Source organism: Siniperca chuatsi, linkage group LG18 (genome assembly GCF_020085105.1).
Source record: "Siniperca chuatsi isolate FFG_IHB_CAS linkage group LG18, ASM2008510v1, whole genome shotgun sequence".
NCBI classification, from domain to species: Eukaryota; Metazoa; Chordata; class Actinopteri; order Centrarchiformes; family Sinipercidae; genus Siniperca; species Siniperca chuatsi.
In genome coordinates, this window is record NC_058059.1 from 1,661,127 (window position 1) to 1,675,170 (window position 14,044).

Sequence of the window (14,044 nt, forward strand, 5' to 3'; positions counted from 1 at the left end):
CGTGCACTCACGGGCACTCACGGGCACGTGCAGCCGGGCGGCCGTATAAACAAAGAACAGAGCGGCTGCGATAACGACACAGGACGCCGTTACTCCGCTATATCTTTACATAGCAAATAGATGTTTGTTGCTATATTAATGTTCAAATACAGAACATTTTAAACTTTAGTGACAAAATATATGCTTTTCAAATGAATCCATTTAATCTGGGAACCACTGCATTAAAAAATAGCCTTTTTATTTACATTTGAGCTGAAACAACTGGTGAAATTAGTTTTAATGTTGTGAAGTAGCTTCACATGGCATGCTGCCTGTATCAAAATTCAAGTACTTAACAGAAAGCTACTGACGTTATTTGTTTTTAAGAATGGATGGAAGTAAGTGTTGGTGCCTGTGTGTGACTGACACAACAGTAATATTATACATTTACCTGAGAAGAAATGAAGAAGCAAATGCTACTATAATGTAGCTATGACAGCAATGCAAACACAGAGCAACGAATGCTATGCTGCGACTCGAAGGGAAGAACAGAACTGCCTCCACTGTGGTTTGCTGCTTCAGTGGATGGATGTTGGATAAATGTTAGTGTCTGTAAAGCAGTCTGTGCTGTGACAGTCCTCAGAGGGTGGTGCTGAGAAGTCCTGACTTCATGTAGGTTTCATTTGACACCAGGCTCTGTCTGCTTTCGTCTGACGCATCCGGATGGTGCTATTGGAGGAAAGACAGGACAGAAATATTCAGCCTTCACATAACTACACACACACACACACACACACACACTCTTTGAGAAACAGTAGACCGTGTTCTTACATGTCTGCGGAAGATTCGGTCCAGCAGGCTGCGTTTGGGGCTCTCAGGGGTCTGGGACCAGTCGAGGTCTGGAGATCGAGATCCCTCAGGGCCAAAAACATTCAGCTCCCTGAAACATCCTGTTTCTATGACCTGCAGAGGAGGAGGACGTTTGTAGACGCTGTCTGGACAGATGGTTCGATGCAACCAAGAAGTGAACGTACCTCATTTTGCCAGGTTATAGGAATGCTGCCGGTGTTGAACTTGGAGTAGAAGTCGTTGTCTGTCTGGTCCAGAATGACTCCCTTCACTGTAGAAAACTCCTCAATGTCCTGCACGTCGCTGCAGTACACCAGTCTGGGCTACAGGAGTAAAAACACATCACGACATGCAGCGAGCACAGACCTTATTTATCACATTTACGCAGTTTGAATGTACCAGGGCCATAGTTACTTTTCATATTAAGATTTCACATACAAATCATATGTTGAGCTCATAAACGTATGGATTAAACTGGCCAGTATAAAGTTCAAATTAGCTCCAACATTAAAATGCGCGATACCACTGTCCAAAAAAGCATACTTAATATACACCATTAAGCCTATAGTTTTTAGTTTTTATTTCAATACAATCTTAATAAGTTGTTAATAAATGAACTCCCTGCAGAAGGTACAAAGTGCTCAAACTGTCCAGGCGAACTCCTGGGCATTAAAGAGCTAAAACGACAAAGCAAGTTACAGGATAAACATTAGCAAAATGGATCTTATTAATGACTTCTTATGAGCAATCCATAAAGCATTATTACATGAGTTACTAACCATTAATTAAAGCCATTAGTTGTACTGGTGAAAAAGTTCCTAATATTTTTCCAGGATGTTTCCTGAAAAGAACTTTATAATTTGCTACCAGTTACAGGGAAAATAGAAATGGTGTTCCACTGGTACATTAATAATTTCAATAAATGTTTTTAGTGAGTTCACAGCAGGTCAGCTGGACATGCAAACGTGAAATTAATCTACAGGCAAGCAAACAATTTAACATATATGAAGAATAAGGTTCCAGGTTTAAATGCAGAAGTTCTTTCAAGGACTTCCATCTGAAAATAAACTGCTTTTGAACTCAACACAACTAAAGAAACTGTAGCTGAATAACTTTGTCTCTATTTTCTGTATAATTAGTACCAAAGAATCTTCCAAGGAAATTATTAGAAAATTTTGAACCAGCGAGATAAAGTGGCACCGAATGCAATTATTAAAAGTTAATTTTACAAATTAAATACTGATATATTTTTACTTTGCAGTGCTTTTACTTGTAATAGACTGTGTTTGCGCTGTGGTCCTGCTACGCTTAAGTAAAGGATCTGAATACTTCTGTCACTGCCCACGTCAGGCTATGTAACAGGTAAATACACACACGCGCAGAGACATTATAAACCAGCATTAGAGTACTTGCATCAGGTTTAAATGGAGGCTCAACAAGTCCTGCCTCCAACATCCTGAAGTTGATTTTTCGGAAGAAAGGGTGTGACTGTACTTCTGCCCCCCCTGAGCTCTGGCAACCCAACCTCTGTTTTGGGTCCTTGGTCAACAGCTACAATACAGGAAAGAAAACCTGTTCATTTCTTGAGTTTGAATATTTGATTGAGGTTTGAATCCTGAAAGCTGCCTGTTGAGCTGAACTTACCGAGGAACAGAGGTCTTTCACCCGCTTGCTGAACTTGTCACCGTATTCCACCTGTTCTGTCTGAATCCTTCTCTCCATCTCTGAGGCTTTAGGATGCTCTCCTCGGGCCCCGAACGGGGGCTGCCCTGCCGTCATTTCATAGATCAGACATCCGAGGCCCCACCAGTCAACACTCGTCCCGTAATACCTGTGGCCGATCACCTCGGGAGCTGAAATTAGGATGAAAATCAATAAACTCTGTCTACTGAGCAGCTTGTGATTGTGCAGTAATTCGCTTGTGGAGACAGGTGTTGTCTGTAGAACGTTTATGTGGTTTATGGAGGAGGTTTTCATCCTATCCAACACCACAGACAGACCCAGAGCCGAGGCTGTAGGTTGGTGGTGCTGTAGTGGCTGCTGTAACATGACTCAAACGTATGCCAGTCTTGCAACCACAGACAACACAGCAGACAAGAACATACAAATAGTTAAACAGGTCCAAAAGGCAGTCGCGCACAGTGGACAAGAACGTATCCAGATACGCACGATATTTTAACCGGCCCGAAAGCCCAATTTGCACAGCACACAACAAGAGCGTCAGTGTGATGTTACTGTTTAATGATAATGTTAAACTGCTCGGCGGCAGCGCACAACAAACCCAACGCTTTCCCTTGAGCTGGGCGCTCCACTTATATTACGCTCAGGGGTTGAGGAGGTAACGCCCGTTGACCATGATGCTTGGTGTTATTTTAATAATTAATCATTATTCAGTCATCATCCAAAATAAGACTATTTAGATTTCTGTAATTGGAGTTTTCTAACAGTTCAGAAGACGTCTAACAAGGTGGTCGACCTCTCTGACAATGTTGATGACAACAAACACATTTCTTTGTCTGTGAAGGACGTTTCGGCAAAGTAATTATTTCTTTGTTCATGAATAGCACATGTAACATTGAAATATGTCCTTATTTGGTGGAATAACAATGTTTTATGGTCATTTCCATATTCTGTCACCTTCATCAGATGTGGCAAAGAGAAGGTTTACCACCACAATACTTTCTACATATCAGGTTTTAAGGTCAGAGGAAACGAAAACAAATATTTCAAGGAAAAGATTAGTTATTATATTAATTACACATACAGCAGAAACCCTTAACATACAGTTAAGGGTTAAACCTCTAGGCTACCAGGGCGCGCCCAGTTACACCTTCTGTTATAAGGTACCAAAGACCTCAGGCCTTTAGGCTAATTATTAAATTTACGTCACCACGACTGCTGAAGATCAAGAGCAGATCTTGGACCTGAACTTTTGTCTCTCGAGGAGTTTGGTTTTGTTTACAGCGAGCGTTACAGCCTCACAGAGTCTGGTGTGGTTGCAAACTCTTTGTCTTGTTTGGGTTCAGTTGGTTCAAGTGTGAATGAGTGAAATCAGCCTTTGTGGCATTTTGCTGAGATGAAAGCCAACAGACTCTCGGTCCTCTGTAGACTTTGGCTGGATGTCAGTAATGTGAGGTACATACATACCCATATAGCCCAGCGTGCCCACCGTGCCTCGCACCAGACCCCCCTCAGACAGCCTCACAGCCAGGCCCAGGTCAGAGATGCGGATGTGTCCTAAAAAAATCCATTGAACTGGTTTGAGATTTTAACAGTTATGACGCACTTTCCCTATTGCACAATCAATTCCTACTTCCCTCTCCTCCAGCTTTAGGAGTTAGTACTGTTTGTTAGAACTCGCACAAAAATCACGTGACAACTGTATGTACTCTAAGCAGTAATCTGTCATTACTGAGGCATGTAAACCAAAGGTGGTTCCCAGTCTTCAAACATGCTGCCAAGAATGAAGGAACAGGTGCAGAGGTTTCTTAAAATAGACGACACCACACCTGATTCCCACAGGCTTTTCACTTCCTCAACCTGCCTTTGTTTGTAACCATGTCAAAAAAACGTCAGCACTGTTTCCTTCTCAAGAACAGGTAGGTGCATCTGAAGAATTCATCTGATTGGCTGAGCGACTGTTTGCCAGAGCTCGATCTGTTATCATTTCAATCATTCAGACTAATTTCAGAGCTAAAAATAGCCAAGAAGTAGGTGGCCAACAAAGTGTCATCATGTTCTGTCTGCAGAGTTTGGAATGCATCTGCTTCTAGGTTAATACAGTATATCAGTTGTTGCTGTGGAGATATTTATGTCTCACTAATCACAGAAACAAAGTACATACCGTTGTCATCCAAAAGAATGTTTTCTGGTTTCAGATCCCTGGAAGATCAAACACAGCAGATGATTCATACGTCCAGGGCCGTAGAGATGTGACTTAATGTGGAAACACACTGACCTATATAATATTGACTTCTGGTGGAGGTGAATTAAACCACAGCAGACTTCTGCAGCGTAGAACCGCACTCTGGCTCTGTCCAGGCCGGGCACTCCGATGTTATAAATATGAAACCTCAAGTCCCCACCGCTCATCATGGTCAAAACCATGCAGAGGGCGTGCTTGGTCTCGTACGCGTACGCCAGATTCACCTAAATGGAGAACGAGAAAGTGCATGTGAAGTGTAGATCAGTTCAAAACTTTGAGAATAAGGCAGGTAACATTCTGTACTTTTGTTAAAGACCAAAACCAACAACATGTCAGTCCGACTCTCAACACTGACTTCCTGTCTGCGGCTCTCAGCTCCGAGCCCATTGGTTCCTGCTGAAGATCTTTAAAAACACCTCACAGATATATAGTTTCATGTTTAAAAAGGCTCAGTAACATTTAACAAACATTACTTAAACAGAAGGGAACTATTTTCAGCGGTGGATAAACACATATTTGGGGTAACACTTGAACCCCCTTATTTAACATTTATGAGCACTATGCAAACATTTAATGGTTTATAACACACTATAACGTAGTGGTAAAGCAGCTACACGGGTATCTTTAAGTGTTGCTTAATGTACAGAATTTGTCAATAATTCTAACTTCTCCCATTTTATATTATACAGGAGGAGTTATAGTTGTTGACAAATACAATAATAAACACTTATTGTCTGCTTACAACTACATTAGTGTGTTATAAACCATTTATTAGTTGTTTATATACAGCTTATAAGTGCTAAATTAGGGGACTAATTAAAAAATTAAACGTATTACCCACATGTGGTGCTGTAGTGAGTGTTTGGGGCAGCAGGACGGTGTGTGTGGGACTGAGTCAGAATAAACTACAGTGTGTGTTCATGGTGATGAAGGAACATCAGTGCAACAGAGCGGCTCGCTGATGTGTTTTTTAATAGTTTCTGGACAACGATGGAGCTCAGAGGCTCAGAGGAAGAAGCTAGCTTTCAATTTATTGATGATTTTGGTCTTTTTATTAAATTTGTTTAACATGTCTTCTTAAAAGCTTTTTTAAAACAATGGAAAGCAGACAGAAAGCTAAAGGATTAAACAGAAAGAGTGTAACTGTAGTAATCTCACCACAAATCGACTGTCCAGCCCCTCCAGTATCTGTTTCTCATTGAGAGCCATGGCTTCTCCTCTCCTCTTCTTTACATGAGTCTTCTCCAGCTTTTTGCAGGCGTACATCATTCCTGTGGCTCGCACCTGACAAGCCCACACCTGGAAAGAAAACACAATATGGTGAAAGGCACAAATGTCTTTTAAGGTGGTTATTATGTCCAAAATAAATCATGTGTTTGGAAGTGACAGTATTGCAAGTCCATAAAGTTGGAGGACAGAATAAAAGAGAATGGTCAAAATCAGTTGAGAAATCCTGAATTATAGTCCGTGTATGGGTCAAGCTCTAAAAACACTGAATCCCACATTTCCCATAATGCAACTAAATACATTCCCTGATTGGCTTTCAAACTCCAGCTGCCCAGTTTGGAACGCATCTGTTCACCCCGACCCGAGATACCAAAGTGACGTCACTTGAGTAGTTTTCTCTTGTGGCCTTGACTTGACACAACTCCTGCAGATAATAACTGTTGAATGGTGCTCCGTCCCTTTTATCCCTGACTGACTTGACATGCAGATTTGGTGGAATGCCCCTTTAGGTTTATTTTTGGCATTTTTATCAGATGGTTGCAAGAGAGAGCTAAAAGAAGTGTGTGCATTTCGTTTGTTCAGAGACATCAGCAAAGACTGCATTTTATCAGGCGAATGGTAACTAGCCGTGCAGATAGTTCTGGTTTTATGTGCACAGGTTCTGAGATATCATAATTACACTGGAACTACTTTCTACTGAGGAAATGTTTCCTATAAACACTGTGTATCCAAAGTAACAGGGATACTGATTCTGGAAAAACATGCTGCTGTTGAATTTTTTAAACGTCATTGTTCCTCCCTTCCAATATATTGTGGGTGAAGGCAGAAATCTCAAAACCTGGACAAATAAAACCAAAATTATCTGAATGGCTAGAAACCACTAGAGGTAAATGAGAATATGTTTTTTATTTTTTTTGGGAGAACCAACTCTATGACAGAAATATGTTGTCATTAAGATGATGTGACTGCAGTCTTACCTCTCCAAACCCTCCTTTCCCCAGTAGTCTGTACTGTCGAAACGTCTGCTTGGTGACGGGCTGCCTAGAAGAGAAAGGCAGGTTGTTTTCATTCTGAATGCGTCAGGTTATTTTAAATACAAGTCTTGAGGAAAGCTGTGAGCTAAATGTGGCACAGAGTCAACAGTGATTGCAGCGGAGTGTATCAAGTACAAGCAGATAAACCAGCTACCCAACCATCCACTGAGCTGTCATATATTGTTTTGTATGTGTCTCGTTTCCTCTGTTGGGCATAACACTCGTCAGAACACACATACATATTTTTAATTTATTTTTTTATCTATATTTAATCAGGCAGTCTCTTTTCAAAGAGAGACCTGAGAACAAGAAACATTCACAGGAAGACAATCAGCAAACAGAAACAACACAACTACACAATAAACAAGGAATTAGTAAAAACTGTTACAAGAATTATAGAAAACATCAGATAATAAAGATTTAAAATCTCCAAGGGGAATGTAAGACTGTAGTTTGAGGGTATTTTGCAGTTCATTCCATTTAAAAAGGTGCATAGTACCTAAAACCAGATCTGCCAACATTAGTGCGTGCAGGAGGGATATCTAAGGTCAGGTAGTTACTGGATCGTGGGCTGTAGTTACAGATTTAAATGAGAGAAGAGATTTGAGGTAGTTCTGAAGCTTCAACAGTAGAGCTTTATAGATGAATAACGGCGAATAATGGATGTTTCTTCTCGACTGTAAGGAAGTCCATCCAACCATGTGATACAGAGAACAATGATGAGTACGATAAAGCGTAAAGCACTGTGATACACTGGATTTAACTGCTGAAGTGTTGATCGGGCAGCATGTCAATACAGAATACCTCCACAGTCGAGGACAGACATGAAGGTTGACTGCACAATAGTTTTACGGTTGGAAGAAGACAGACATGCTTTAATTCTGGACAAGAAACCTAGTTTGATTTTTAAGTTTTAAGTCAAATATTGAATGTGAATCTTGAATGACAGTCTGCTGTCAAGCCAGTCTCCTAAGTATTTGTAGGACTCACCAAGAGTAATACGAGTGCCATTTGAAGTTGTAATGGCAGGATAGTCAGAGTCACTGGTGGAGGTGGAGAATACCATGAACTTGGACTTTTCTGCATTTAAAACTAGTCTGTGATTAAGGAGTGAAAGCGTCAAAGGCAGACTGAAGACGAGTCAGGGCCTGGGCTGGGGTGGAGTCTGGGGCATATAAAACTGTATCATCAGCAAACAAATGGACATTGAAGTATTCATTAGGAATAATTATGTTATTTATGTATAGAGTAAACAGCAATGGACCATGGATAAACCCGTGTGGCAACCCATTTCTGATGGAAAGATGGCTCGACTGAGTATCATCAGCAATACTGACCTCTCCAATGTCTTCCACTGTAGAAAACGGTCAAAAAACATGCTCTCCTGGTACTGGATAAAGGGCTCTCCGCTGAGGTATTCATGTAGGTCTCTAATCCACGAAACAGAGAGGTTACACATTATTACTTAAAACATGTGCACCCGTACACATATAATCAGAAAGAGAGTGTGGACTTACTCCCTGCAGCCATGAAAGACGTCCCTGCAGGGATCCAGCTCCAGACTCTGGATGCAGCTCTGTTCATACCTCAGCATGATGGACACACACTGATTAGACTGAAGAAACATGGATGAAGAAGTAAAAATGTATGCAGGGAGACTGGTTTTTGTAAAGATTTCAGCAACTAAAGTGTTTATTATGAAATAAAATATGGAGTTGCATTTCTTAAATATGTACTGTAACAAAAGATACATATACATAAATATGTGCAAATAGTAAAGACATGTGTTTTCTGTGCAGTTCTCAGACCTGACTCCTGAGGAATCTCTGAATGATGCTGATGCTGAAATCTCTCCTCTCCTCATCTGACTTTGTCTCAAAGATGTCCTAAAGGAGACAATGAAGTAATAGGTACGCAAAGTATGAATACACAGGTCAGTTCTTCAAAGGTTTTAAACAGTAAGAGGCAACATTTTTTAATTTGCATCAATCCCCAACTTCAGCTCCAAGATAAATACATAAATATTACTGTGTCATTAAAACTGACTATATAACCAAAGACAGACAGATTGACATTAGTGAAGAAATGTGGGGGAAAATCTTCTCAGGAACTCTACAAACGCTACAAACTCAAACATGTGGAGGGAGTTTCAATGGAAGATAGCTGTTATATTTTTTCGGACCCCTCTACATTGTATCCAGTATGAACTGCAGGCAAACAGGCGAATGCTGGAGAAATTGCGGTGAGAGGATTGCAAACCCTAAACGTATATTCTGGACATGTCCTAAGAACATTTTGGAGCGGAATAATCGAATTACTCGATAAAGTATTTGGTTCCAGGCTCCCTAGAGACCCATTGTTAGTCATACTTGGGGTATTGCCCAGAGAAAAATAAATACTTATTGCTCATACTGCAGTAACACTGAGCTGGCTCAAGAAGGAACCTCCATCCTATGACAGGTGGCAATCAATAATCAAAGCAATCTACTCAATGGAAAAAAACATTTTCAAGTCGAGACTACAAAATGTACAATTTACAGAGAGATGGTCATGATGGAGAAGAGAGGCTCTAGATTGGCTGCAAAGTAATTATACAATCTTAATACTGTGGGAGGGAGTTGGTGGGTGGACAGGAGGGCGGGCTGGACTGGGTGAGCGGGAAGAACGATGGCAGTGGATGGTGCAGTAACAGGGTAGAAGGAAACGGGGGTAAAAGGGTTCTTTACTAGCCCATACTGTTTGTTTTGAAGAAGAATTTATGTAACGTGTGGAATGTACATTGAACACTTTTGTACCCAATAAACAATAAGTTGCAAAAAAGCATGTTCATATCCATGAGAATATCAGACTGAACATTATATATCTGACTTAATATCAGAGACATCCTACACCAAGCACACGGGGCCCATTACGTCTTTTCAGTCCAACAACTGTTTCTGTCTTGTTATGTTTCTCACTCCATCCACACCTCTTTTTGTTTCATCGTAAAGTCGAGTAAAGGTTGTGAAATACACAGATTACTGCCACAGACTTTTGCTGTCCTCACCTCAGATTTGTTCCTGAATATGTTTTTTTTTTATATAATTATTTATTTTTTGGTTAAACATGACACTAAGTGTTGTGTCAAATTTTGAGTTTTGTACTTTTTTCTCCCACATTTGATGCACTGCATTGTCATGTTTTCAATTAATGAAATATAGTGTTTGTTCTAATTGTATACAGTACCACAACTTACCCAACCTGACACAGTTCATATAAGCATGCATTTGTCTAAAATGAGCTTTCTGAGCTTTGCTCTGTGTTTCTTAAGTAGAAACCCTATAAATCATCTATGTAGAAGTCCCCACAGTTTTCAGTGTACCAAAGCATCCTGGAGGGAAATGTAGTTCTGCAGATCAGGCTGACTCCGACAGAAGAGCTGAAACAGTTTCTTGCCAATAGGCTGCTTCACACATAGACTATAGTAGTCTCGCTCTGACGGAGAAAGGTAAAATAAAACATGGTGTGAAATCACACAACAAACCATGACATGTATTGACTTTTGAAACACACGTGCACACACCTATGTTCATGGCCAGGTCCACACACTGACTAATGTGAGGAAAGCGAAGCATCTCTTTCCATTTCCAGCTTCTGCCTTTACTCCCTCCACCTGCAGGCAGCAGGAGCAGGCAGACAGGACAGAGACGTGATGAAAACACATGAGCAAAGTGGTGATGGACAACTCAGACTGACACGTCTATCGGCACTGTGGCATAAACGTGCACCCGTACATGCATGCCTGGCCCGTCAGGTTTCAGACAATACTGTAGTATGCTCCACTTCAGTGAATGAACTATTTATAGCTCTGGGAACAGGTAAGCAAAGCCTGTGGGACCACATTACTCTACTGCTTACTTTCTAATCTTCATGCTGTTACAGTTCAGTTTCCTCAGAACACATTTGTTGACCAACTTAAAGGTAACAGAATAATATGTCACGTTATATGATATGTTTCTGATCTCTGAATGAGTGGCTTTCTGCTCCGTTTTTGTTCTGGTCTCCAGAGGGATGAACAATGACTGAACCCAGAAAACTAAGAATTTTTTAGGAAAAATGAAAGCAGTGTTGGCAGGGATCGAAAAGAGGTCTAAAAGTCTAAGCAGCCCAGGAGTCAGTGCACTTGACTAATCTGGGATCACTTTCATCATTCCTCATCCTTCAGCACCATGTTGTTTAGGGAAGTCACCGTCCTCAAATCACCCAACCGAAACATGACTACACCTGCGATCCTGACAAAGATTATCTCATGAAGTGTGAAAGAAAAAGCTGCTGATTAAAGTCTAAAAACTTTGTTATTGATGTAAAACCACAAGCACCACTTGTTAAAATTAGCCTCTTGCTTGTTCTAAATGTGGCAATATTAATCTATTAATGATAAATAATAAGCATCTGACATCCTATTACATGTCTTTCTGTCACCGTAACTAAAAATAAGTTTAGCAAACGTTTTGGACGTAAATTCTGTATGACAATATGGAAAAGGACTCTTACCTTCTCTGGCTTTAATAAGAGCACTATTTGCCACCATGCTTTCAATCTCCATGTATGAGTGAGTGTTTGTTCTAACAGTTGTCCTGGTCTATTTGTCCAAAGCTGCGGTACATCCAGTGTTCATGCACTAACAAAATAAGATCTCATCACCACGTAGCAATAAACAGCAACAGTCCAGCTGGTTGAGTTGAAATAAAGAGGTGTGCCGTTTGGCTGCTGTCTAACCTGCAGTCCCTGTGACTCACTAATGAATGGAGATACAGGTCTTTGAACTTTTTGTATGACAGCGAGCTGAACTCCAGCCACAGGACACTCCCTCGTCACAGAGGCGGGACAGCCACTGCAGAGCTGTCAACACCTGAGGAACAAGGATACAATACAGACCCTCATGGGCAGTCTGACTGTCAGACTCAGGCACATTCAGGTCACTGCAGAAGAGACACAAAACAGCTGCCATCAAACGTAGATCATCCAGAAGCAGACAGAAAACCAGAGGTGGAAGAAGTACTCACATCTTTTACTGAAGTAAAAGTGCTAACACCACAGTGTAGAAATACACTTTTATACAAGCAAAAGTCCTGCATTCAAAATTGTACTTCAGTAAAAGTACAAAAGTATTATCATTAAAATATACTGAAGTACTCATTATACAGACTAATCTATATGATAGGATTATAATTATTGATGCATTAATGTGTTCGTCACTTTAATGTTGCAGCTGGTGAAGGTGGAGCTCATTTTAATTTTACGACTGCAGACTGTACAGAACTCAGGACCCAGAGGTGCGACCACATCACCACCTGAGCTTGTGCCATCAGGGCCCCGAGGCTCTGGAACAACCTGCCCGAAGACATCAGGCTGTCTGAGTCAGAGTCTTCGTTTAAGTCTCGTCTCAAAACACATTTTTATCTGAAAGCAGATCCTGATTTTACCTGAGCTGGCTGCTTATTTTATTGCTTTTGTGTATTTTATTTCTTTATATTTCGTCATTCACTGTGGTGTTTTATTTCTCCGGTTGTGAAGCACTTTGTACTTTGTTTTGATAAGTGCTCTATAAATAAAGTTGTATTATTGTAATTATATTTATAATTATAATTATTATTTTTATTATAATTACTTTACATACTGCTGGTAGCTTGTGAATGTCCGGGGATCAATAAAGTCTTATCTTGACCTATAATAATACATCATACTTTCACTGTTAATTATACTCTCCAAAGCTCCAGCTCTACCAAACCCCATGCCCCCAGTTTCTAACAGGCTCGCTACAATCCAGTTTTATTAAGTTAAGTTAAGTTGGGACTCGTTAAATGCTGCATGAATGCATTAATTATGCCCTTGTTTAGCTTATTGCACTGTTGTCACCTGGCCTTCACATGAATACACACTCCTGACCTCTGTGGCCCTCAGCAGAAACATGTAGCCATATTATGGTTATCTACCTGTGTCCAGATGTGTTTTTACTCCACAGATGTCACAGCCGCTCATTCAAACAGTAGCTTTAATGTCCTGACTCCTGGTGGACAGATGGACCACTGCAGCTTGTCCAGTCACCTGTTGTGTGTGTGTTTGTGTCTCCAGTATAACGATGTACCAGTGGTGAGGCTCCCTGAAGGCTTCCACCAGAAGCTGTGTTGCGTTGGAGTGCTGCAAGTAACACACACATAAAAGCAAACAAACACACGAGCGAACACATCTATTGAGCTTCTGTTTGTGTCGTCACACACACTCTGTCGATAATCTAATGTGTGTATCTGTGTCGGTTTATCTGTGTAGGAATGGAGAGGTCCTCCACACAAAACCTCCAACGCAAACTAAGGTTGCTCTGGTCAGTTTTGGTCAAAAGTAGGTGGTTGACAGTAACAGAAACACCTCTCTGTATGATGCAGTACAGTTCAACAGCAGCTCAAACTACTTCCTCTGTAATCATACAGGTAAATCCTCTAAAAGCAGTCTGTCTGGTTGGGGCTCCTGGTCATGTTTCAGATGTTTCTGTTCCCCCAAAGAGACATTTTCCGTCTAAACGTTTCTCATGGTTTCATTTAAATGACTGTTCGAGGCTCAAAGAGGTCAAATGATATTATATTATAATGATCGGAACAGATTTGTGTATCAGAACTATATAAAGTAGTTAAACTAGCTAACAGTAATAGGTGTGTGTGTATTTTTAAATAATAATAATGTAATGGTAGTGATACTATTAATATTAATAAAGTAATAATAATAGGAATGATGCCAGACTAATAATAACAATTGTAGTAGCAATACTACAGTAACATGTATTATTCTGAAATGAGCCATTCTGCATAATGAGTACTTTTACCACTAATGTGTGGAATGTGGAGCAAATCAGCCCCTCGTGTTCAGCAAAGTGACAGAAAATGACCAAATCTGGGAGAAGTTTTACTAAGTGATACGTTTGTATGAGAAAATGGTCCATCACCTGGACAACAAGCGACTCAGTGTCACATTTTTGTTGTTGTTAATTTCACATATA

The 14,044-nt window shown here is 40.5% G+C and overlaps 1 protein-coding gene across 2 annotated transcripts; it reads right to left on the reverse strand.

Annotated features, from left to right (window-relative positions):
* Positions 1-217: 217 nt before the first annotated feature.
* Positions 218-11,846, reverse strand: grk5 (G protein-coupled receptor kinase 5). 2 transcript variants are annotated; one of them, XM_044174314.1, is made up of 16 exons: positions 11,548-11,818; positions 10,577-10,666; positions 10,376-10,488; positions 8,823-8,900; positions 8,532-8,629; positions 8,352-8,444; positions 6,958-7,021; positions 5,912-6,052; positions 4,787-4,977; positions 4,673-4,710; positions 3,976-4,065; positions 2,473-2,681; positions 2,242-2,379; positions 1,014-1,151; positions 811-942; positions 218-708 (listed from the first exon to the last, which is right to left on the reverse strand). In XM_044174314.1, the coding sequence occupies exons 1-16, from the start codon at positions 11,597-11,599 to the stop codon at positions 619-621; spliced, it is 1,755 nt and encodes a 584-aa protein (XP_044030249.1). In that variant the 5' UTR covers positions 11,600-11,818; the 3' UTR covers positions 218-618. The 2 variants fall into 2 exon arrangements, with proteins under 2 accessions (XP_044030249.1, XP_044030250.1); XM_044174315.1 differs by lacking the exon at positions 2,242-2,379 and having other exon boundaries at positions 11,548-11,846.
* Positions 11,847-14,044: the final 2,198 nt, after the last annotated feature.

Bases quoted from the DNA above. Each gene is read 5' to 3' on its own strand.
- grk5 (XM_044174314.1), bottom strand. From the start codon at position 11,599: ATGGAGATTGAAAGCATGGTGGCAAATAGTGCTCTTATTAAAGCCAGA. The intron at 8,630-8,822 runs GTCTGAGAACTG...ATGTTTCTTCAG, and splicing joins AGAGATTCCTCAGGAGTCAG to TCTAATCAGTGTGTGTCCAT. The intron at 2,380-2,472 runs GTAAGTTCAGCT...CCTGTATTGTAG, and splicing joins TGAAAGACCTCTGTTCCTCG to CTGTTGACCAAGGACCCAAA.